This window comes from Pan troglodytes, chromosome 8, assembly GCF_028858775.2.
Source record: "Pan troglodytes isolate AG18354 chromosome 8, NHGRI_mPanTro3-v2.0_pri, whole genome shotgun sequence".
In the NCBI taxonomy this organism is placed as follows: domain Eukaryota; kingdom Metazoa; phylum Chordata; class Mammalia; order Primates; family Hominidae; genus Pan; species Pan troglodytes.
Genome location: NC_072406.2, coordinates 58,279,904 through 58,303,353, shown reverse-complemented (window position 1 = coordinate 58,303,353; position 23,450 = coordinate 58,279,904). Strand labels below are relative to the sequence as shown.

The 23,450-nt window shown below is 49.2% G+C and overlaps 1 protein-coding gene across 1 annotated transcript in view; it reads right to left on the bottom strand.

Moving 5' to 3' along the window:
- Window positions 1–23,450, bottom strand: part of ALOX5 (arachidonate 5-lipoxygenase) — a 70,168-nt gene that overhangs the window by 9,850 nt on the left and 36,868 nt on the right. The window contains exons 5-7 of the mRNA XM_016918171.3: window positions 12,112–12,218; window positions 11,127–11,299; window positions 7,501–7,647 (exon numbers count right to left, since the gene is read on the bottom strand). Of these exons, the coding sequence (XP_016773660.1) occupies window positions 7,501–7,647; window positions 11,127–11,299; window positions 12,112–12,218 (427 nt within the window). The remainder of the gene's footprint in view (window positions 1–7,500; window positions 7,648–11,126; window positions 11,300–12,111; window positions 12,219–23,450) is intronic.

Genomic DNA, 23,450 nt, shown 5'->3' with positions numbered 1-23,450 from the left:
TGAGGCTTAATCAAATTAAAGAGCTTCTGCACAGCAAAACAAACTATCAACAAAGTAAACAGACAACCTACAGAATGGGAGAAAATATTTGCAACTATGCATCCACAAACGACTAATACCCAGAATCTATAAGGAACTTAAGAAAAAACACCACCATTAAAAAGTGGGCAAAGGACAGGAACAGACACTTCTCAAAAGAAGACATACAAGTGGCCAACAAACATATGAAAAAATGCTCAACATCACTAATCACCAGAGAAATGCAAATTAAAACCACAAAGGGATACCAGTCAGAATGGCTATTATTAACAAGTAAAAAAATGACAGATGTTAGCAGGATGCAGACAAAAGGGAGTGCTTACACACTGTTGGTGGCAGTGTAAATTACTTCCATCCCTGTGGAAAGCAGTTTGGAGATTTTGCAAAGAACTGCAAATAGAATTACCAGTTGACCCAACAACCCCATTACTGTGTACCTACCCAAAGGAAAAGAAATTGTTTTACCAAAAGGACATATGCACACATATGTTTATTGCAGCACTGTTCACAATATCAAAATCATGTAATCAACCTAGGTGCCCATCAATAGTGGCACCAGATAAAGAAAATGTGGTACATGTACTCCAAGGAATACTACATAGCCATAAAAAAGAATGAAATCATGTTCTTTGCAGCAACATGGATGCAGCTTAGGATTGGCACTTAAGCCATAATCTTTAGTGAATTAACCCAGAAGCAGAAAATCGAATACTGCATGTTCTTATTTATAAGTGGGAGCTAAGCATTGTGTACACATGGGCATAAAAGTGGGAACAAAAGACACTGGGGACTCCAAGAAGGGGAGGGAGGGAGGAAAGGGTTGAAAAACTGGGTATTGGGTACTATGCTCAGTATTTGAGTGATGGGTTCAATAGAAGCCTAACCCCAGCGTTATGCAATATAACCATGTAACAAACCTGCACATGTACCTGAATCTAAAATTTTATATATTGAAAAAAAAAAACTTCTGACCAGTAAAAAAAGAGCTGAATGAGGATGGGCCCAGTGCTCTGCCTATTTCAGCCCATCACTCTCCCTTCTGCTTCTCTTCACCTCCTGGCCTGACTGGGCCTCACCTGCCCATCTCCTTGAGCTCTTGTACCACTGAGCTGGGCCTTCCCCAACCCATCCTTCACATCCTCCCACTCCTGTCCAGGATTTTGGCCTGCCATGGGATGCCAGAACTTGCCCTGAGCAATTTGTGTTTCTTAAATTTGTTTTTTGGGTAAGGAAGTAGCTTTACGTTTCTGATTAGAAAAGAGTATGTGCTTATCGTGAAAAGAAATTTGAGTCATGACAGGAGAGCCTGAGAAAGAAAGAAAACATCATCTCATCTTCCAGCGCCCAGGGATAACCACCAAATTCTGGGGAGCCTCCTTTCATAGGTCTTTGCATGTGTGCACACTTATCTGTCCAATTTTCCATCAACTGAATATGATTATAATCAACATCTGTCTCTTTGTTTTGCTCACCTGTCCCCCACCGGGCCATCACTGTGTTCCTACCTGGTGACACCGCGTCCTTGTGTCCCCATGCTGGCACAGTAGGCCTGCTGCATCCTTGCATTCATTTTACATAAGTGAGACCATGCCCATTGCCTTAGCAGTTTGAAGGAGCTACTTGTATACGACAGATATGTATCCTTTATCCGTCCCTTGTGTCTTGTTTTTCCACTGTTAACTCATTGTGGAGACCCCTCCAGGTCAGCTGGGAGGGAACCAAAGCATTCCTTTCAAAGATACTTCAACATTTTATGGTGAGGACATGGAAGGGCTCACTCACTCAATCCTCTTCTGCCTTCAGACTGTTTTCAATTTTTTTTTCCCCATCACAAACTATGCTCCTATTGCTACCCACACACATTTGTGCTTTCATTTCTGCTGAGTGGCTGCTAGTGAAGGCTGAGCCTTGGGGGTTTGGGTATGTTTTCTTTGAGTAGACAGTGCCTGCCCTACTGTTCCTCAGACAGTTTCACTCTCCTGGTGCACACCTGTTCAGTGCTACTGGCTGTCAGAACACTTAAACGATAAAGTCCCCTCCAGTGCTCCTCCAATTGAGACGGAGCAGGGGCCTCCTCTTAGGGCACTGTAGCCCCCCAGCCCCCCAACAGGGCATTGGAAATGAAGGAAAATCCCGAGTTCCTTGAAGGGAAATTCCAGGCACCTAGCTAGCCCTGAGAAATAAATGAGCAACTTGACAAACAAGAGGGTAACAGCAGCCTAAAACAACAGCCAAGGAAGCCAGAGTCCTGGGCTGTTTGGTTCCCTCTGGAAACTAAAGAGAACCCCTGAACATGTGTCTCTGAGTTGTTTTTCAGAAACCCAGACCCCCACCAAACCGATCCACTGGCACAGAGACCTCAGATAAGAGGGAACTGAGGACTGAACTCTGAGCAGGCTCTTTGTTCTAAATTTCTTCCTGGGGGGCCTGGGGGAAGTCCCGCCCACAAGCCACAGCTAACATTCCTTTCTGGTAACCCAAATTTTTAAATGAAACTTCTCTTCCTTAACCAATTTCAAAACAACAAATTTTTGAATCTACCTATGACCTGGAAGCCCACCCCCACTTCAAGATATCCCGCCCTTTTAGGCCAAAACCAATGTGTACCCTCCATGTATTGATTAATGATTTTGCCTGTTAACTTCTGCAATTCCTGAAATTTACTCCGCCTTTAAAAACCCTTACCTGCAAGCCATCAGGGAGTTCCGGTCTTAAGAGTGAGCTGCCCAATTCTCCTTTTTAGGTCCCCACAATAAATGCCTTGTGTTCTCCTAGATTCTATCCCAATCATCTCAGTGTTTGGTTTTGCTGCACTGGGCAAGCAGATCCCAGTCCAGCTCGGTAACACAACTGTCCTCGCCACGACAGCCTCAACCCCAGGATCCTCTGACCGCCCACTGCAACATGCACCTGGTACAGCAGGCGCTGTGGGATCTGCTCCGGTGCTGACCGAAGCTCTGACCTTGCTCCGGTGCTGGCCGAAGCTCTGACCTTGGGCTGCCCAGGCCCACCAGTTATCCCGTGAACACCGCCAGGCTGCAACAACTCATGAGCAGAGCATGGGGCTCCGTCCTTGCTGGTGTCTGGGAGTTAACCCTTTGTTTTTCCAACCAGGCATGTCAGAAATGATATCTCATTGTTAACTTTCATTTGCATTTCTCTAACTACAGGTAAAGTTAGGAGTTTTTCCATATGCTGGTTGCCCATTTACATTTCTTCTTTTGTGAATTGCCTGTTCATATTCTCTGCTCATTTTTCCACTGGAGTATTTGTATTTTCCCGTCAATGTAAAGGAGCTACCTGTGTATCATAGATAGGCATCTCTTAGCTGTCACTTCTGTTATGGTTACTCACCCCAATCTCTGTTTTGCTTTTTGGCTTTGTTTATGGTTTATCATTCAAGTTTTAAAACATTACATAATCAAATATGCTTAGCTTTTCCCTTATAACTTCTTGGTTTCCTTTTCCTTCTAAAAGTCTTCTGAGTGTCCGCGTAATTAGTTTTTCTAAATTCGTTTACTTTTTTCATTTTAATTTTTACTTCATCTGAATTTTTTTTTCTTTTTCTTCTAAGCAACTCTACATGATGAGATTTATTTTTGTAAATGGCATGACAGAGCAGTCCAATTTAATTTTCTTCTCATGCAAAGGCAGTGTGATAGCATCATTAAAATAATATCCCTTTTTCACTGAGTTGAAAAACCTCCATTGTGATACACTGAATTCCTCTGTGGGGGAGTCCATTTCTGGATCTTACTCTATACTGTCCCCCAATTCTCTCTGTTTTCAAGCACAGCGTCTGCTTAACAGTAACCTTACAAATCCAGCAAGGAAAGTGTTCCTTCTGTGTTTTCTTTTACTTTTTTTTTTTTTTTTTTAAAGACAGGGTCTTACTCTGTTGCCCAGTGTGGAGTGCAGTGGAGCGATCATGGCTCACTGCAGCCTCGAACTCCTGGACTCAAGCCATCCTCCCACCTCAGCCTCCTGAGCAGTTGGGATTACAGGCATGCGCCACCATACCTAATTTTTTCTATTAATTTTTTTTTTTTTTTAGACATGAGGTCTCACTTGGTTGCCCTGCCTCTCTATGTGGTTTTTATTTTTTTCAAAAAATTTTTGACTATGCTAGATTTCTTTTTCCATATGAATCTTTCAGTTTTTTAATTGTTTTCTCTCCTTTTTAGTTCCTCTTCACCACCACCACATCCCCACCAAGAAAGATAAAAAATTCTGGCTGAAATTTTACTTGGAAGTGCATTAAGTTTTTATAATAGAATTTGGTAGAACTGACATTTTTACAGTTTCCTCCCCAATATCAAATCACTGTTAAGAGTTCATTGTATATCCTTTAAAATAACTTTATAGTTGGCCGGGTGCGGTAGCTCACGTCTGTAATCCCAACACTTTGGGAGGCTCAGGCAGGTGAATCACAAGGTCAGGAGTTCGAGACCAGCCTGGCCAACATGGTGAAATGCCGTCTCTACTAAAAATACAAAAAATTAGCTGGGCGTGGTGGCAGGCGCCTGTAATCCCAGCTACTCGGGAGGCTGAGGCAGGAGAGTTGCTTGAACCCGGGAGGTGGAGGTTGCAGTGAGCCGAGATCACGCCACTGCACTCTAGCCTGGGTGACAGTGTGAAACTCCATCTCAAATAAATAAATAAATAAATAAATAAATAACTTTATAGCTTTTCCTTATATGGGCATTATATTTTATTGTTAGTATGGAGAAAGGCTATTGATTTTTTTGAGAAATATATTTATCTAAACACTTTGCCAAATGAATTTATTAATCTAGTAGCTTTTAAAAAAATTAGAATCTCTTGTGTTTTCAAGGTCTACCATAGCATTACCAGAAAAGATCATCTTCCCTGTTCTTTGACAATATGTTTATTGATTGTTTTCCTGTTTTATCATGTGGTAGGACCTCTAAAATATGTTGAATAAAAACAGTGATATCAGCATTCTTATTATTTTAATGGAAATGGCATTAGAGTTGCACCTTTTTGATGTTAGCTATCTTTATCATATAAAGTAAGGTTCCTCCTATTAATTTTTATTAGTTGTGGCTATTAAATGTTATTAAATTCCCTTTTAGTGTGAATTGATATAATCATAAACTTTATCCTTATGGGTATAATAAATTATGGTGATAGCTCTCTTGATATTGAAATATCTGGAATAAACCCTGCTTGGTTATTACATATAGTCATTTAATACACTGCTGCACTCACTTCGCTAATATCACCTTTAGTTTTCTTTTAAATCTTTATTTAATACTTGGATTGGTCTTTAGCCTTCTTTTGAAGCCTGCCTGTATCCAGTTTCAGAACTAAGCTTACACCAGCTTTATATGATCAATTTGGGGCTGATAAAGAGCCCTGGAAATGTCGGCTGTCTAGTGGCTGGGTGAGACTCAGCTGCTTGCTGTGTAGGTCTGTTTCCAATCACTATACGGAAATTGGCCTATTTTCTACAATTTCTTCTAATTTATCTTTTCCTAGGTTTTTATCCATTTCTCTAATTTTTCAAATTTTTGCCATATTACTCTCATTTAAAAAATATGTAATCATAATTACTGTTCTTTTTTTTTTTTAAGAGACGGGGTCTTGATATGTTGCTCAGGCTAGACTGCTGTGGCTATTCACAGGTGTGATCATAGCACACTACAGCCTCAAGTGAGCCTCCTGCCTCAGCCTCTCAAGTAGCTGGGACTACAGTTGTGTACCACCATGGTGCCTGGCTATAATTACTCTTTTTATGATTCCTTTTTTATTCCAAATCTTGCATATTTTTTTTCTATCTCTTTTTTTCCATCAGCCTCATGAGGAGGTTATTACTATTATTTTTTGGACCTTTCAAAGAACCAGATCTTGGATTTACTATCCTCTGGCTTTCATTTGCTTGAGTCTTTATAGTTTGCAAAGTTTCCATTTTCAGAAGAAGAAAGAGACTCAGGAACATTCTGTGGCTTGCTCAAGGTCCCACAGCCTGCTAGCAAGTGGCTGAGCTGGAATTTAAGCTAGGCCCCTGACTCCAGGCTGCTCCAAGAGATCTCTGAGCCAAGCTTTTGAAGGCACCATCAGTGGTGCCTGGGATCTCCGGGGATCTCCCAGCAATTTTGTCTTCTTTTAGGTCACCTGTCCCTTTACCTGCTGCTTCAGTTTCTTAGGCACAGGGCTTCCCTCTGGTAACAGACAGGAAGCTCCTCTGAGGCTACGTGCCCCTGTGAGACTGTGGGGAGGCTGGAATCTAGAGTCAGATGACCTGGCTTGAATCCTAGCTCTGTGGCTGGCTGTGGGCACCTGTGTCTCAGTTTCCTTATCTGGGTAAAATGATCAACATCAATAGAGCCCACTACCTAGGATGGTTGTGGTGATGATTACACAAATAAAGATAGGTTATCTAAAACCCCAGTGGTCAAATGTGCTTCAGAATCCAGAATTTTTAGGATTTTAGCAGTGGGTATACTTCATTATGTGCCATACCCCCTCCCACCCCCGGTCTAGGGCAACATACTATTTTACAATCGAACAGAGCAGTATTTCTGCAGTGATCCACATACGTATCACATTGAATGGAAAAAGCCTCTAAATAACCTCACCTATTGCTTCAAAGAAGGTTTGTTTACAAACAAAGAATTTGCTGCACAGTTTTGAAATATGCAGCAGTTTTCAGATTTTTTAGATTTAGAATTGAGGGTAAGGGATTGCGGACTGTGCAGGTTAACCCATAGGATAGCCTTGGCATGTGGCTGGTGCCTGACCTATGCAGCTGCTATTGTGTCCACAGCTCCCAAGGTCCAGTTCATGGACATTATTTGCTGAATGCTCATCTGCCAGTCTCCCACGGTGTCCCCTGCGCAGTTCCTCCCTACTCCCAGGGACCTATGCCCAGTCCAGTCCTGGCCTTGGCCCCTGCTGTCTGCACACCAGCTCCCAGCCTGGCAGCAGGCTGGTGCCAGGAACAGGGGGAGACAAAGCCCTGTGCCCGCCTGCCTTTCCTCCAGGGTCTTCCTCTTCCTCCTGCCTCATCTCCGGTGGACATAAGAACTCACATCATCATCAAAGGTGGCATACCAGGACTGCCCTGGTTCCTGACCCCAGAACCCATGGTGCCCCTCAGTGGTCTTGGTCTCCAGCTCAGTCCACAGCTTCACCTGCCTGGCCCCTGGCAGCACCTTGACTGGGGGCCCTTGGTCAGGGTGCTGGGGTGGAGAGTGCAGAATATGATCCCAGGGCAGGTCCTCCACAGTGTGCCTCGACTGGCCAGGGGCTTCTCAAGTGTGCCTTGGGGAGTAGAACCCTCTCCGCCCCTATGGACAGCCCACCTCAGGGCCTGCAGGAAGCCCTAGTGTCTTTCAAGACATAGCTTCCTCAGCTGGAGTGTGAATGGAGCCACCCAGGAGCCCTGGGTCTCGGAGGACTGAGCTGCTCAGAAAGGTGTGCCCCCCAGCAGCCTACCTGGATGGCAATGGGGACAATCTTGTTGGCCAGGTTCTTATACAGCAAGCAGATGGGAGCGGCCAGGAACTGGAGTGTGCAGGGGTCTGTTTTGTTGGCATCGATGCCATCCAGCAGCTCAAAGTCCACGATGAAAATGTTCCCTTGCTGCAGGAGGCAGAGAGATGTGTCCAAATCAGGCTCAGCAGATGGACCAAAAATCAGGCCTGGGGAAAGAGTGATGACCTCTGGGGACCCCTCTCCCTTTCCTGCGACTCAGCGGAGCTCAGAATGTGTACTTCTCTCCTCTGACTCCAAGGCTGATTGATTCACATGGAAGGTGTTCACAGGTTGTGGCAGTTCGGGGTAAGATGAAGGAATGGCAGCAGCTCATTCGGCATTTGTGGTGTCTGAAACCTGCTTGACTGGCACGAAAGATGAGAGACCGACCTGAGTGTCAGTTTACTAAGAAGAAAGAGGTTAGGTGAAATAGATGTGACGAGTTAAATGCCAAAAAATGATGCTGCCGGACTCTACACAGAAGTCAAAACTGGGCGAACTCAACCCCAGTCAGAGCCAGGACAGGGGTCTCCCTTGGGAGGAAGAGACAGGAAGTGAGGCGGGGCTGTCCGCCGGGTGGGGTAGGGGGGCTGCGGGGGAAGGGGGAGGGGATTCTGCAAGGGCAGGGGACTCTACAGGGGTTGAGGGGGGTCTCCAGGAGGTAGGGAAGGTCTGCGGGGGTGGGAATGAGCGTGTTTCGGGAGAGGGGCTGCAGAAGCAGAGGGGGAAGGGTCTGCAGTGGCTGGGGAGGTGGGGGTGGTCTGCAGGGTTGGCGTGTTGTGCCCTGGTCTGAGACTGGCGATACGGCGGGTCATTGGTGTAAATTCGTCGGGCTTGCTGACCCGCGGATCCGTGCCCTTTGCTGTAGGAGTCAACACACCTCGACACGCAACGAGCGTGCCGGTGAAGTGGGAGGCGGGCGGCCGCTGCGAGCCGCGCAGTGGGTCCCACAGAGGGGCCCCTAGGAACGCCAGGTGCAGGGTAGGCCTGCTGGGCCGGGAATGCAGCGCTTAGGCCGGGGGCATGGCCGCTCCTTCTGAAGCCTTTTCTGTTTCCTGAGTGATGAAGGAAAGGGTGAGGGTCCCGGCTGCGGAGGGTCAGGATCTACTCTGCCTGGAGACATTCCAGAGCGCCCCCCTGCAGCTCCACCGACCGCGCCCGCACGCAGGACCCCCGGGCTGCCCGGCGGCACGCAGGACAGAAGCCACCCACCCAGGACGGCAGGAGCTCGGAGCCTGGCCACCGCCCTCCTCCTTTATGTGGTGTGACACCAGGGATGAGCTCTGAGCATCTGTCGCGATGGGCGGGGGAAGCGGGGGTGGGGACGGGGACTATCCCCGCGGAGGCACTCAGGGCACCTTGTGTTGAGGGGGGCAGGTGGAGACCCTTGGGTTGGTCGGGCACAGCGGTGTCTTGCCTTCTAGGACTATGGCTGGACAGCTGGACTTTGAGAGCTGAAGTGACCATCAGACTCTACCCAGAAGGAATGGCTGCTAATCCAATCTTGAGACCACCCAGGCTGGTAAAGGTGATACTGGGAATAGGAGGCCTGAGATTTGGGGCCAATGCCTGCAGCATTTCTCTGTTATCCCAAGCCTCCCTTTCATATTTCTGGAAAACGAGGGGCGGGCCTACCTTTCAGTTCTGGCATTTTAGGATTCTGCTTCTGACAGTGGAGTTTTTGCCTGTCTAGAGTCCCTGTCCCCTCTGGGTCAGTGTATTCCATTCTCCTGGCCGTGGGCACTGGCTCACAGAATCAGTGAGGCCCGAGGATGACCTAAGACATCTGCTGGGAACATTGGGAAACAGGGTCTTTCTTGCTGGGAGTGGGTGGTGTTTGCTAAGCTGGTGGAAGGTAAAGCTGAAGATGCCAGTGATCATTTTTTACCTCCACATAAGGAAACCCTCCTAAGGAAAAAATCACCAGAGGCAGAGGATTGAGACATGGAGAGAGAGACAGTGCAGGGGATGATCTGAGCCCTGGTCCCAAATGAGCTAGCATTGCTTTTTACTGTTGCCTGAGCCAATAGAGTTCTTGGATTAAACCAGATGGAGTTGATTTTTGTGATTTGAAACCAAAGAATCCAAATATAAAGTCTAAGAACTCAAACTTGAGCTGGAACACTGAATCAATACCAACAACAGGGATACAATTTCTCTATTCATGTTCCGGAAAATAACTGCACATTTTAAAAAACAATGGAGGTGCTTTTAGTAGGCCACAAGCTTGCTGTAGATCATTAAGGTGCTGCCAGATGGGCAGCGCGAATGACTGTGAGGATTAAGAATCATGCTGGCGTGTAGGAGATGGGGCAGTGTGTGCTTAAGAGTCTAGTCAGTGAGGGGTGGGTCAGCTCAAAGGAAAGGTGACTCATAACCCACGTGCCCTGGAGGTGGCCAGGACTCCCAGTGGGAGGCTGATGCCCTGCCCAGGTGCTGAGGACGGCCACTCCTTGGCTGCTGGGTGCAGAGACGGCTGCTCAGAGTCTTCCAATTCTAGGATTCTATATGGCTTAAAGTTCTATGATCTCTGACTTGAAGTTTGAAACCTATAGCCACCAAATCAATGTTACTACATCTAGCAATTCAGTCCACTCAGGAACACAGATGCTCTCTCAGTGTGTGGGGGATTGTAACTGTCAGCTGTTCACATGACCAGGAAGTGTTCTGGGCCTGGTTGGGTGCAGGAGGAGGAGGTTAGGAAACACTGCCTGCACTGGGGCAGGAGACTTGCCCAGGGACTTCAGCTGGGTGGGTGGCCCTCTGGATTCAGGTGGGCCAGGTACTGGGGCTGTAGGTTTATCTCTAAAGGGCACCAACCGTCCCTCTCCAACTAGGGCCTCAGGGTAAGCTGAGCTCAAAAGACTGGAAGCAGCAGAGGCCACCTGGACACCTGGGGATAGGCAGCAGGGCCTGGGTGGCAGGAGGCCCCATCACGCTGGCTCCATGGGGAAGAGGCAGGCTGATGGGGCAGCGCCTGTTGCTGAGCCCCACCAGATCCAGGTGGAGTTGGTTTGAACTTCTTCTGTCTCAAGACTAGGTCAGCCTTGCAGCCGGAGGCGGCTGAGTCTGCAGGTGAGGGTGGGGAGGAGGGTGCGACAGGAGCATGGGCAGCAGCATTTCTAATGAGAAAGTCAACCATTCTGTTGGGTTTCTCCTCGTGCCCCTTTTTTATTCTCACACAAGGTCTGCTTCTTTCTCCAGTGTTCTCCCCTTTGCAAGGTGGGTGACAACTGATGACCTTGTGTGTAAAGCACCTGTCACAATGCCTGTCCCACCACAGGCCCCTAATCAAGGGTAACTCCTGTAATTATTGATACTGATAGTGAAAATATTGACATTATGTTCCCAGACTCGAGCATCATGGAGAAACATTCCCCGCAATTCCTCCTCTGATGTTGCACAAGACAGTCTGCATAATGCCCAGGACCCTGGCTGACACTGCTGCCAGGAAAAGGAAGCGGCTGCTGTAGACCAGATGGGCCTGCAGTTAGTGTCTTGGTGGCCTATGAGCACTGGCCAGGAGGAACTGGCTTCCACCTGACAGACTGTGACCTTGGCCACTTCCCCAGCCCATCAACCCCTACCTGGACCTCCTGCTCCAAGCTGAGCTGCCGCTCCAGGCTGCACTCTACCATCTCCGTGGTCACCGGGAGCTTCTCGGGCAGCTCTGTGCAGCGCCGGATCAACACAGGGTTGCAGCCATTCAGGAACTGGTAGCCAAACATCAGGTCTTCCTGCCAGTGATTCATGACCCGCTCTACCAGGAGAAAAGCGAGGCCCACCCTGAGCTCTGAGTAGAGGGCAGCCAGGGCCATGGCCCTCCTGACCTCACCTAAGAGCAGAGTCCCTGCTTGGTCTCCTCCCGCGAGTGCTCCCTGGATGGGCACAGCTCCAACTGCTGCCCCCTGCCCGTCACTGGGTCAGGCTGTGGCACCAACTCATCATACCTGAGCTGGCCCTTAGTGGCTCAGAAGCCTCCTGGGGCACTCAGGTCCTTCAGCCCAGCATGGAGTGTCCAGGATGGAAGAAGGAGGGCGTGGAGGAGAGTCCCTGGGGGCAGTTTGCCAAGTTTGGTTCCCCATGTCCTGATTTCAGCACCTCTTCTTGTCCAGCCATTCCTGCCTTCTTAACGTCCTTCCCATGCCATGACTGGCCACTATGAAGCTAGTGCTCTCATCAAACACATCCTAGTCCAAAGGAACCCAAAGTTGCTTTTGTGTAAATACCTAAAGCACAAGCCAAGTTCTGCCTTTGCTCTGTTCAGAAGCACAAATGATTGATTTGTGCCAAGAAAAGGTTCTGATACTTTTGAGACTTTTGATAGTGAAATGCGGTTGAGGGTGCTCGAGCTTGAATATCTGAGGAGGAGAAACCTCTGGGCACAAGGGTGACCACAGTGATGGTAAAAGGTGTGGAGTGTAGGGGGTGCTGTTCAGGGTGGCATGGTGGCAGCGAGGCCCCCATGCTGCAGCAGGCAGGAAGGCCCTTGTCAATTTCCCGGCAAGTCTCAGACAGGAGAACAGCATCCCCTGTCCCCAGCACCACTTGGGCCCCCAGAGGCACACTCACCAGAAATAGTGTTGCTGATCTTGACAAAGATTTTCTCAAAGTCGGCGAAGTCATTCCAAGAAGACTGGAACATATGCATGAAGCGGTTGATGAACAGGTTCTCCATCCTGCAGACCAGGAGAGAGGTCACCTTGCACACACTAGCCATGCCTCCCTCTGCAGAGCCCCTTCACACCGAGCTCTCAGGGGTCCTCACAACCCCCGCCCCCTCCAGGCAGCTCTGCAGAGGCAGGTGACTGGCTTTTCAGAACCAGGTCAGAAACTGGCATCTATACGGGATGCTGTTCTACTGCACCTCACCTGTCGAAGAGACAGGCCAGTACCCTCCAGAATAGCCTGCAGTGCCTTGAATTCCATTCACACATGTGTTCATTCATTCACTCATCAGGCACTTGGTGTCCCCCACTCGGTGGGCCAGTCCCTGAGAAAGCTTCTAGGAACAGAGATCCAGCTGCTCTACCGTGTTGCCTGGCTTTTGGGGCGATGAACAGTTCAATTGACTTGAAAACTCATTTATTTTCTGCTAAATGGCTCCGTGCTTGGTGCTGAGGAGAAGTTTCCAAATGCTCACTGCACAGGACAAGAAAACAGAAACCCAAGGCCAGAGCTTGCTAAATTCAGAATGCAGGCTGCAGGTACTAAGGAGTGAGATGTGAGTGTATGAGCAATCCCCAGGGCTTCCTGGAGGAGGCAGGGTGTGGGATGGGTCCAGGAAAGGTGGAAAAGAGGGGAGAGGCTTCCCAGGCTTCCTCCATAACCCTGCAGGGTGCAGGACAGGAGCGTGGGAGTGCTGCCCAGTGTTCACCATGACACACTGTGCTTCAGTTTCTCTCTCTGGCACACAAAAGACTGAGATTAACAAGATAGCCTGTTGCCTCTCCACCGTCAGTGCTCAATCACTGCCCACTCTTCAGCCTTGACTCTGGTTGTCCCTCAGAGCTCAGGCCTTTGCCTTGGGCCTTTGCACATCTGTTTCCTTCAGGCTGGAATGCTCTGTGCCCCTTTCTTTTCTGCTGTGGACTAAATTGTGCTCCCCAAATTCATGTGTTGAAGCCCTGACCCCCAGTGTGATGGCATTAGGAGATGGGGCCTTTGGGAGGTGATTAGGGTTAGACGAGGTCACGAGGGTGGGGCGCCCGTGATGGGATTCGCATCCTCGTAAGAAGAGGAAGGCACCAGAGGGCTTATTCATGCCCTGTCCCCCTCTCTCCTCTGCCACGTGACCATACTGTGGGAACACAGAGACATCTGCAAGCTGGGAAGAGGGCCCTCACCAGCAAGTGGATTGGCTGGCACCCTAATCTTGGACTTCTAGCCTCCAGACCTGTGAGAGACAAATATCTGCTGTTTAAGCCATCTGGTCTGTGGTATTTTGATGTGGCTGTCCCAATAGACTATGCCATTCTCTTACTGCGCACATGGGGTGTATCTGGAGGGCTTACTGGAGTGATGCTGTCTCTGTTCATTTCCTCTGTAGCTCTTACTGCAGCTTAAGTGCAAACTCACGTGTATGAATCTATGCCCGCTGCCCTATGCATGCTGAGGGCACAGTCATGCCTGCACTTTACTCAGCATTGAGCCCAGGCTATCTAGTGTCCAGAGGGGCTCATGCAGCATCGCCTCATGGACTAAGAGGTGATCTCACCTGGTGCAGGGGACTGTGCCCGGGGCACTCCTCCAGTGGCTCCCCTTCCTGCCCACCCCTGAGGAGGCAGCCCTAGGTGGCCAGGACCCAGTGCTCTGCCTGGACCCACTTTTCAGGTGGAGCATGGCTGGGTCTGAGCTGTAGACACACACCTTGTCATGGGGAAAGCTGGGGAGTCAGGGACCTCCCCACATCCTCCTGATCCAGCAGAATCAGAGGATGGAGGCTGGGGAGAGCCTGGCTGATGGGACACAGGGCTTGGTGACATCCCAGCTCTGTTGTCTCAGGGGAATCACCCTGTGAACATGCATGAAGGCAGCAAACTGGAGCAACCACAGGGGGGAACTCCTAGGATAAGCAGGAGACACTGGGGGTCTCTCCTGCCTGCCCTGCCAGGTCCAGGGGTGCATCCAGGCAGAACAGCAATCCCCTTCCATCCTTTCTTAGCTTAGCAAATGCTTCTCTCCTTTGTCCTGGCTACCCTGGGTCTCCTAGGGGGCCATGATGCTCAGGAGAGGGTCCTGGGGCCACAAGGCTGGAGGCCTTTGTGAGTACTGTCTTTTTCTCCTCATGTGTCAGAATGAACAAGCAGCCTGCAGGTGACCGAGAGGGTGTACTGCTGGAAGTTGCCATGGCACAGCCTGGGCAGTGTGGCCGGCTTTGTGATGGGCTGCATACAGTAGGTGCTCAGTGCTACAGCACCCTGGAGCTGTCGAATAATACCAGCATCATCTTCCAGTCCTTCTGGTACCTTCTTCACTTGGATCCAGCCCCTCGTGGAGAAGGAGGGGCTTTTACACAGGTGCTTGCTTCCAGGGAGGCTGCTGTGGTCTCACCATGGCTACGACCAGCAGCCAGGCACCGGAATACCCAGAGAAGCTTCTTTCAGCCTTGCTGCCTCCTTCCTCCCCCAGCACCCCTCGTCAGCTGAGTGTTCTGGGCTAGGAATGCTTGTCAAGCTGGAGGGGTAAACCTCACTGTAGCATCTGGTGTCAGTCTGGGTGGGGAAAAGAACTTATTTCTGGGAGATGAGAGGCCTACCCAGGCCCCGAGAGCCCTGTAGGGCCTGAAGATGGCCCAGTGCCAGAGGGTGCCCCAGAAAGAGGTCCTGTGCTGGGGCGCCTGAGGTCCCGGGTGGTCCCTTGCCCCTGTTCTTTGGAGGAACCAGGAGTGAGTCACCAATTACCCAGCTGGGTCTGTTTGACCTCAGAACAGGAGGTTTACTCTGAAAACAGGGTGGGTCTGGTAGTTCTCAGAAGAAGCCACAGATGTAGGAAGAAGTGGAGTTAGGAGGAACATATTTACATGTCATCTAGAGGCAAAATATTTCTATATCCTTACAGATAACTGGAATATTCAGGGCTTCGAAGACCTGCTTTTGTAAAAAGAAGGACCCTGCAAGCCAGAGAGGGCACCAGGCTTTTTCAAGGCCACACAGGCAGGTAACAGCCACCTTGATCACCTGGCCTAGGGGCAGTGACCTAGCTTTCTCCTGCATCTTCAGCTTTCTCCTGTGCCAAACTGTGGCCCAGGCTGGGCACCAGCTGTTGGCCATGTGCCGGGTGAGCCCCCCACCCCTCGCCCCTACTTCTCCCAGGACGGGCCGCATTTCTGCACTGTCCCGCCTCACTGGGAAGGAAACTCTCTTTCTCAATTTGCTTTAATGAGGCCATTGAGGTTCACCTAACCTCTGTCTCCCCGCTCTTTCCTTCTGCTACCAGCTTTTCCATTTTTTACGCCACAGTTGTGCTGTGCAGGGAAGGAGCAAAGCCTCCTGAGGAGGGCTGGCCCCCTTCCAGGCACAGCAGGTGGCTAGGAGGAACTGCGTGCCAGAATTACTCAGAAGCAGCGGCGAGGAAACCAAGCTGTCGCCAGCCAGAGGTTTAACGGGGAAGGCCTCCTCGGTGACTTCAGCCAAGTTTCAGTTTCCTGCCAGTGGGCAATGAGTTTAACCCACTCTAGGCGGGGAGTGTAGCCATCCAGATTTTAGCAAGGGCCCCAGGGGATTCTGACGCAAGCTATACTTTGAGAACCACTGCTGAAGAGTTTGCAATGTCTTCCAAATTAATTTGACTACAGAACAAATCATTTTTTTGAGGGAAACATGACTTCATGCTTTGTATTAACTCTTGGTCTTATTTTATGATGCATTTTTAACAACATGATGCTACCTTAGCAAATAAAATTGAAATTTTCTAGCCTTGTCTGATTTTTAGATGGGATACCCCCCTACATTTTCCAAACAAATTTATTTTACAATGGGACACATCTCTGATTTCATAACAAAATTTAATGAAAGTCAATATGTTTTATAGGCATCAGTTAATAGAAGGGGATTATTTTTTAAATTTCCAAGGATTTCAGAGGCTTTCGGGTAGCATTTGGGAAGTTAAGTGGGAGAATCCTACTTGTGTCGCAGGAAAAGTGGTTCCTATGAGTGCTTTGGTGACTTGGGGCCAAATGGTTTCTGAGTTGGGATGACGATAAGAGGGGATGTAGTCTTCGTCCCGTATACAAACCCACGCTTTGCTTTCCAGTGCCAGGCCAGCAGGCCCCCTCCTCTTCCGGCCTCTCTTTCCTCCGCCATCACTTCTCCCGATCCCCAGCCTGGGCCCTCACCCTTCCTCCTGCTGGTACGTCCCTCCCTTCCTCCACAGGCACCCTGCCCGTCCACTGAGCTCAGGGCCCTTCTCTCCTGGCCTGGCCCCTCCGCAGCCTTCCTTGCCTGGGGGACTATCGCTCCTTCCCTACACCCCTGGTGCCTTTTGTTTTTGTCTTTTGAAACAGGGTCTCACTCTGCCGCCCAGGCGGGAGTTCAGTGGCGCAGATCACTGCAGCTTCCACCTCCCCGGCTCAAGCGATCCTCCCGCTCGGGAATCCCCGAACACTGGGATTACAGGCGTGAGCCTCCGCACCCACTCTCTACCGATCATCCCCCTTCAGGACGCTGCCATCCATGTAGCTGGGTCGTCTGGAGCACGGGGCATGTGGCTGGCCTGCGGGGCTGGGGCAGGGCCGGTGGGAGTGGCTGCCCTCAGAGCCCACCCCCTAGGCCTCTGCCTGCCCCCAGGTTCCCTCTCCCCCGTCCCTTGTCGGGAGTCCCTCGTCGGGAGTCCCTCGTCAGCTTCTCTTCTCAGCCCGGCTGCGCAGCGCTCTCAACCCAACCCCTGGACTCATCTTCGCCCCAGCCTCCTTCGTGCCCAGCGTCCCTTGTAAATGACCCCCCCGGCCGGGTGCCCCGCTTTCTCTCTCTGCCTCTTCCCCGTGGTCTGCTCTCCGCCCGCCTGCGCTCGCCCGGCCTGCCTGCCTCTGCGCCTTCACCTGACCGCAAAGGCGGCCAGGGCAGCCTCCGCGCGGCCTGACAGTCACGGCTCCCAGTTTGTCCCTGGACGTGGGAAACTCGGGCTCATAGCGCCTCTACGTACACTGCGGCACAGACTGGCGTTTCCTACGCCGCCTTCACTGGAAAGCGCCCCTGTGGTCCTGGGGAGAGGGCGGCTCCATCCGCCACCCTTCCCGGAGCTGCCCCCGCCCATTCTCATGGGAGGAAATCGCAGGGCGTGTGAGCCCCCGACCCCTCGCCCCCACCTCTTCCAGGACCGGCCGCATTTCTGCACTGTCCCGCCCCACTGGGAAGGAAACTCTCTTTCTCAATTTCCTTTAATGAGGACATTGTCTTTTCAGCCCTGCCACCCCCTGCAATCGTCTTCCAGGCTGCAAACAGTGAGTGGGGAGGTGAACACATCAGCTTTTCCTCCCTCCACACCACCAGGAAATTTCGCAAACCACTTGGCTCTCGGCGGCCTGGCCTCGCCACACCTGTGCCCACAGTCTCTCTCCGCTGCAGCCCCCTGTGCCATTCTCCAGGCCCCACGTACCTCTGCCTGGGCCCAGTAAGACCTGGTCAGATGGCCCCCGGCTGCAAAGCCTTCCTGGGCCCCATCAGAGAGGACGCCCAGGTGGAGCGAGGGTCCCCTGCCCACCCTGCAAGCGCAGGGGCCCTTCCAAGAGTGCAGCCCTAGGCCGGTGTGTGATGGTGGAGACGCGGTCCCAGAGGGCCTGAACCAAGAATGGAGAAGACAAAGGCTGTCTTTAGGGAGAAACTTCCCTGAGGGGCTGATGTGTGCGGTCCCATTTTAATCTCACAACCCTGGGGAGGAGCTGGGGCCGGGTCTCATTGTTCATTTGAGGACACCGATGCTCAGGGAACTTAGACGACTTCCCTAGGGTCCCCCCAACCCCCACCGGCCCAGGGCCCTCTCCCAGGCACCCCTCATCCCCACACAGGCTCCTCTAAGCTGCTTCCTTGTGGTCCAGCCCCCTTGGCTCAGCTCCTCAAATACAGGGACACCTCTTCTCTCCTCCACAGAACTCAAGGGTCTCCATCCACTGTGCCGGCACAGAGGCGGTGCTCAGAGTGGGGCTAAGCTTACTGTCCAGCCTGCTGCGCCAGGAGGGGCAGAAGGGCCCCTCTCAGGATTCCTTCGCTCTGCTCCTGCCAATAGGCCATCACTCAAGGGGCTAATAATGACAGGACGATGTGGAGAAACGTGGGCTGCAGCACTTCTGGGGCCAAGGGCAGGGTGGGCGGCACTGGGGAGTACAGGGGAGGGGACCTCACTGGGGCCAGGGGCTTCTAGAAGCTTCTGCAAGAAGGGGCCCCTCACCCATGTCTTGGCCAAGAAGTGGGGAGGGTGGGTGTGGCAAAGGAAACAGCTAGGTCAGAGACAAGAGATGCTCTGCAAAGCCCTGCTGGCTCCCCACGGTGAAGCATCCTATGCATGTAGGACCTGAGAGATGGCAGGGGCGGGCGCGTCCCTATGGATGTATCTCCATTTCTGGGCAGAGACATCTGGGCTCTCACCTGCAATTGAGCCAACCAATAAATTATATTTACTTTTTAGAGCGAGCCTCCAACAAATTATACAAGCACTTGAGAATGAGCCCTCCCACTGTCTTGAGAGATGGAGCCCAGGGAGGCAGCTGGAAAGATGCTCCTGCCCTCACTCAGGAGAGATGGTGGAGCTGGGAGAGGAGGAGGCACTCCCTGGGACCCAGCAGATGGACTTGACTCAGCAAATAGATGCAACCATATGTGGGGGGTGGGGAGGCCCAGAAAGGCATTACAGGCCAGTGGTCTTAATCCTGGCTATACACTGGAATCCACCAGTAGCCCTAAAATATAACTGTGCTGGACTGCCCCTGGTTCCACAGTTTGTGCAGAGTGGGCAGCATGGAGTCTGTAACACTAAACACACAGGATTGAGAACCATATGTCTAGGCTGTTGTTAGCCATGATGGGGATACATGAAAAGGAGGTGCACAGTTACCTTCTATACCACAGGATAGGTGCTCATTAAACCCTGTTAAAATGGACTGTGACCCAGCTGGCACTCAGGGGCACTCAGGGGCCAGGTGGGTCACACTTTCATTTTAATAGGATTTAATGAGCACCTATTCTGTGACAGCTGCTAAGATACAGAGGTTCCTGAGATACAGAGATGACAATGACCTTCAGAAACACTGAGCAGAGATAAGAAAGGCATAGTCTGGCCTTCACTCCACCATTAATTCCTCCATCCATCCATCCATCCATCTATCCATCCATCTCTCTGTCTACACTTCCATCCATCCACCATCCATTCACCATCCACCCATCAATCCATCCACCCATCTATCCATCCATCCATCTCACTATCTATACATCCATCCATCCATCCACCATCCATGAATCCATCCATCCGTATATCAATTTCTCATCTATCTCTCCATCCATCCACCATCCACCTCTTCTTCCATCCTTCCTCCTTCCCTTCATCCATCCACTCATCATCCATCCCTCAACCCATCCATCTGCCTGTCCATCGGTTTGATTGTCCATCCATCCAGTATTCCTCCATTCCCTCCAAACTGGGTGGCAGTACTCTCCACCTCACTACCTCACCATCCTTATTATTCCCTCCAAACTGCCTCTTTCACAAGGGCCTTCTGTCCTGCTTGTCCCATCCTGGTCTGGGACCTATCCCACTAAATCTACATGGCTTTGATCAACAATCCCAATCCCAGAGTAGGGGAAGGGAAGTGAGCCCCTAACTGCCGTGATGTTTCCAGGGAGATGGTGGATACTGCTGCATTACTAATCCAGATGTTAGGTTTAAATTTTTCTCTCCAGTAGACCCCAATTGTGGTAGGAGAAAAATGCCCCAGCTTTGGACACAAACAGACCTGGATTCAAATCCTGGTTTTGCCAATTTCTGCCTAAATGACTTTAGGCAAACTCCTTGACCTTGACCCCTTGGAGACTCAGTTTCCTCACCTAGAAATGGTCAATAATATTATTTACCTCCCAGGATGGCCATGAAGCTTAAAATAGATTATTGTACCCCCCCAAAACACCGACACAGTGTTTAGAAATAAATAATATTATTTTAAGCTTTGAAGACTGGCTGGGTTCTCAGCCTCGTCTACCTGCTGGGTGTGCAGACTCAAAGCCAGGGTCCCACCCTCATAGACTGTCATCTGTGGGTGTGGGGTTGGCCTGGCACTAGGAGGTGCTAATGCTCCTCAGAGGATTCTAGGTGTAAAAGGAAATGAAAATCTTTGGACCCCAATTCACTCTGCCAAAAGGGAAAAATTAAGCTGAAAGCTGAGTGATGCAAGAAACGAAGATAGCTACAGATAAAAGGTGAAAATCTCCACAGGTAGCTCTCGGTGTTCAGCTTATCAAGTGCTGATGTACTAAGCGCAAGAGGAATACATAACTGACTATTCCCCTACCTGCTCCTTTTCTTTTGCAACATGTGGATTCAGTAATGTGACCATGCCCTCCCTTTCTTCCTTCCAGCCTGTTCTCCTTTAAATATTGATGCCCTTAAAGACATCTTTGGAAAAAGGCACAGTCCACCAACTGTTCCTGTGGATTTGTGTTCCTTTTTTCCATGTCTTTTTTTTATTATTATTATACTTTAAATTCTAGGATACATGTGCACAACGTGCAGGTTTGTTACATATGTATACATGTGCCATGTTGGTGTGCTGCACCCATTAACTCGTCATTTAGCATTAGGTATATCTCCTAATGCTATCCCTCCCCCCTCTCCCCACCCCACGACAGGCCCTGGTGTGTGATGTTCCCCTTCCTGTGTCCAAGTGTTCTCATTGTTCAATTCCCACCTATGAGTGAGAACATGCGGTGTTTGGTTTTTTGTCCTTGCGATAGTTTGCTGAGAATAATGGTTTCCAGCTTCATCCATGTCCCTGCAAAGGACATTAACTCATCCTTTTTTATGGCTGCATAGTATTCCATAGTGCATATGTGCCACATTTTCTTAATCCAGTCTATCAGTGATGGACATTTGGGTTGGTTCCAAGTCTTTGCTATTGTGAATAGTGCCACAATAAACACACGTGTGCATGTGTCTTTATAACAGCATGATTTATAATCCTTTGGGTATATACCCAGTAATGGGATGGCTGGGTCAAATGGTATTTCTAGTTCTAGATCCTTGAGGAATCGTCACACTGTCTTCCACAATGGTTGAACTAGTTTACAGTCCCACCAACAGTGTAAAAGTGTTCCTACTTCTCCACATCCTCTCCAGCACCTGTTGTTTCCTGACTTTTTAATGATTGCCATTCTAACTGGTGTAAGATGGTATCTCATTGTGGTTTTGATTTGCATTTCTCTGATGGCCAGTGATGATGAGCATTTCTTCATGTGTCTATTGGCTGCATGAATGTCTTCTTTTGAGGAATGTCTTCTTTTGAGAAATGTCTGCTCATATCCTTTGCCCACTTTTTGATGGGGTTGTTTTTTTCTTGTAAATTTGTTTGAGTTGTTTGTAGATTCTGGATATCAGCCCTTTGTCAGCTGAGTAGATTGCAAAATTTTTTTCCCATTCTGTAGGTTGCCTGTTCACTCTGATGGTAGTTTCTTTTGCTGCGCAGAAGCTCTTTAGTTTAATTAGATCCCATTTGTCCATTTTGGCTTTTGTTGCCATTGCTTTTGGTGTTTTAGACATGAAGTCCTTGCCCATGCCTATGTCCTGAATGGTATTGCCTAGGTTTTCTTCTAGGGTTTTTATGGTTTTAGGTCTAACATTTAAGTATTTAATCCATCTTGAATTAATTTTTGTATAAGGTGTAAGGAAGGGATCCAGTTTCAGCTTTCTACATATGGCTAGCCAGTTTTCCCAGCACCATTTATTAAATAGGGAATCCTTTCCCCATTTCTTGTTTTTGTCAGGTTTGTCAAAGATCAGATGGTTGTAGATGTGTGCTGTTATTTCTGAGGGTTCTGTTCTGTTCCATTGGTCTATATGTCTGTTTTGGTACCAGTGCCATGCTGTTTTGGTTACTGTAGCCTTGTAGTATGGTTTGAAGTCAGGTAGCATGATGCCTCCAGCTCTGTTCTTTTGGCTTAGGATTGTCTTGGCAATGCGGGCTCTTTTTTGGTTCCATATGAACTTTAAAGTAGTTTTTCCCAATTCTGTGCAGAAAGTCATTGGTAGTTTGATGGGGATGGCATTGATCTATAAATTACCTTGGGAGTATGGCCATTTTCATGATATTGATTCTTCCTATCCATGAGCATGGAATGTTCTTCCATTTGTTTGTGTCTTCTTTTATTTCGTTGAGCAGTGGTTTGTAGTTCTCCTTGAAGAGGTCCTTCACATCCCTTGTAGGTTGGATTCCTAGGTATTTTATTCTCTTTGAAGCAATTGTGAATGGGAGTTCACTCATGATTTGGCTCTCTGTTTGTCTATTATTGGTATATAAGAATGCTTGTGATTTTTGCACATTGATTTTGTATCCTGAGACTTTGCTGAAGTTCCTTATGAGCTTAAGGAGATTTTGGGCTGAGATGATGGGGTTTCTAAATATACAATCATGTCATCTGCAAACAGGGACAATTTGACTTCCTCTTTTCCTAACTGAATACCCTTTATTTCTTTCTCTTGCCTGATTACCCTGGCCAGAATTTCCAACACTATGTTGAACAGGAGTGGTGAGAGAGGGCATTCCTGTCTTGTGCCAGTTTTCAAAGGGAATGCTTCCAGTTTTTGCCCCTTCAGTATGATATTGGCTGTGGGTCTGTCATAAATAGCTCTTATTATTTTGATATACATCCCATCAATACCTAATTTATTGAGAGTTTTTAGCATGAATGGTTGTTGAATTTTGTCAAAGGCCTTTTCTGCATCTATTGAGATAATCATGTGTTTTTTGTCATTGGTTCTGTTTATATGCTGGATTACATTTATTGATTTGTGTATGTTGAACCAGCCTTCCATCCCAGGGATGAAGCCCACTTGATCATGGTGGATAAGCTTTCTGATGTACTGCTGGATTCGGTTTGCCAGTATTTTATTGAGGATTTTCGCATTGATGTTCATCAGGGATATTGGTCTAAAATTCTCTTTGTTTGTTGTGTCTCTGCCAGGCTTTGGTATCAGGATGATGCTGGCCTCATATAATGAGTTAGGGAGGATTCCCTCTTTTTCTATTGATTGGAATAGTTTCGCCAAACTGACATGATTTTTAAAATTCCCTATAGGGTCAATGTGCAGATTTAAAGATCCCTACACTCAGTAGTCCTGGGATAGGGTCGGGGGATCCATATGTTTAACAAGCAGCCTAGAGTCTCCTGATAGCCTGGGCAAGCTTTAAAAAGCCCTGCAGACATTAGGATGAA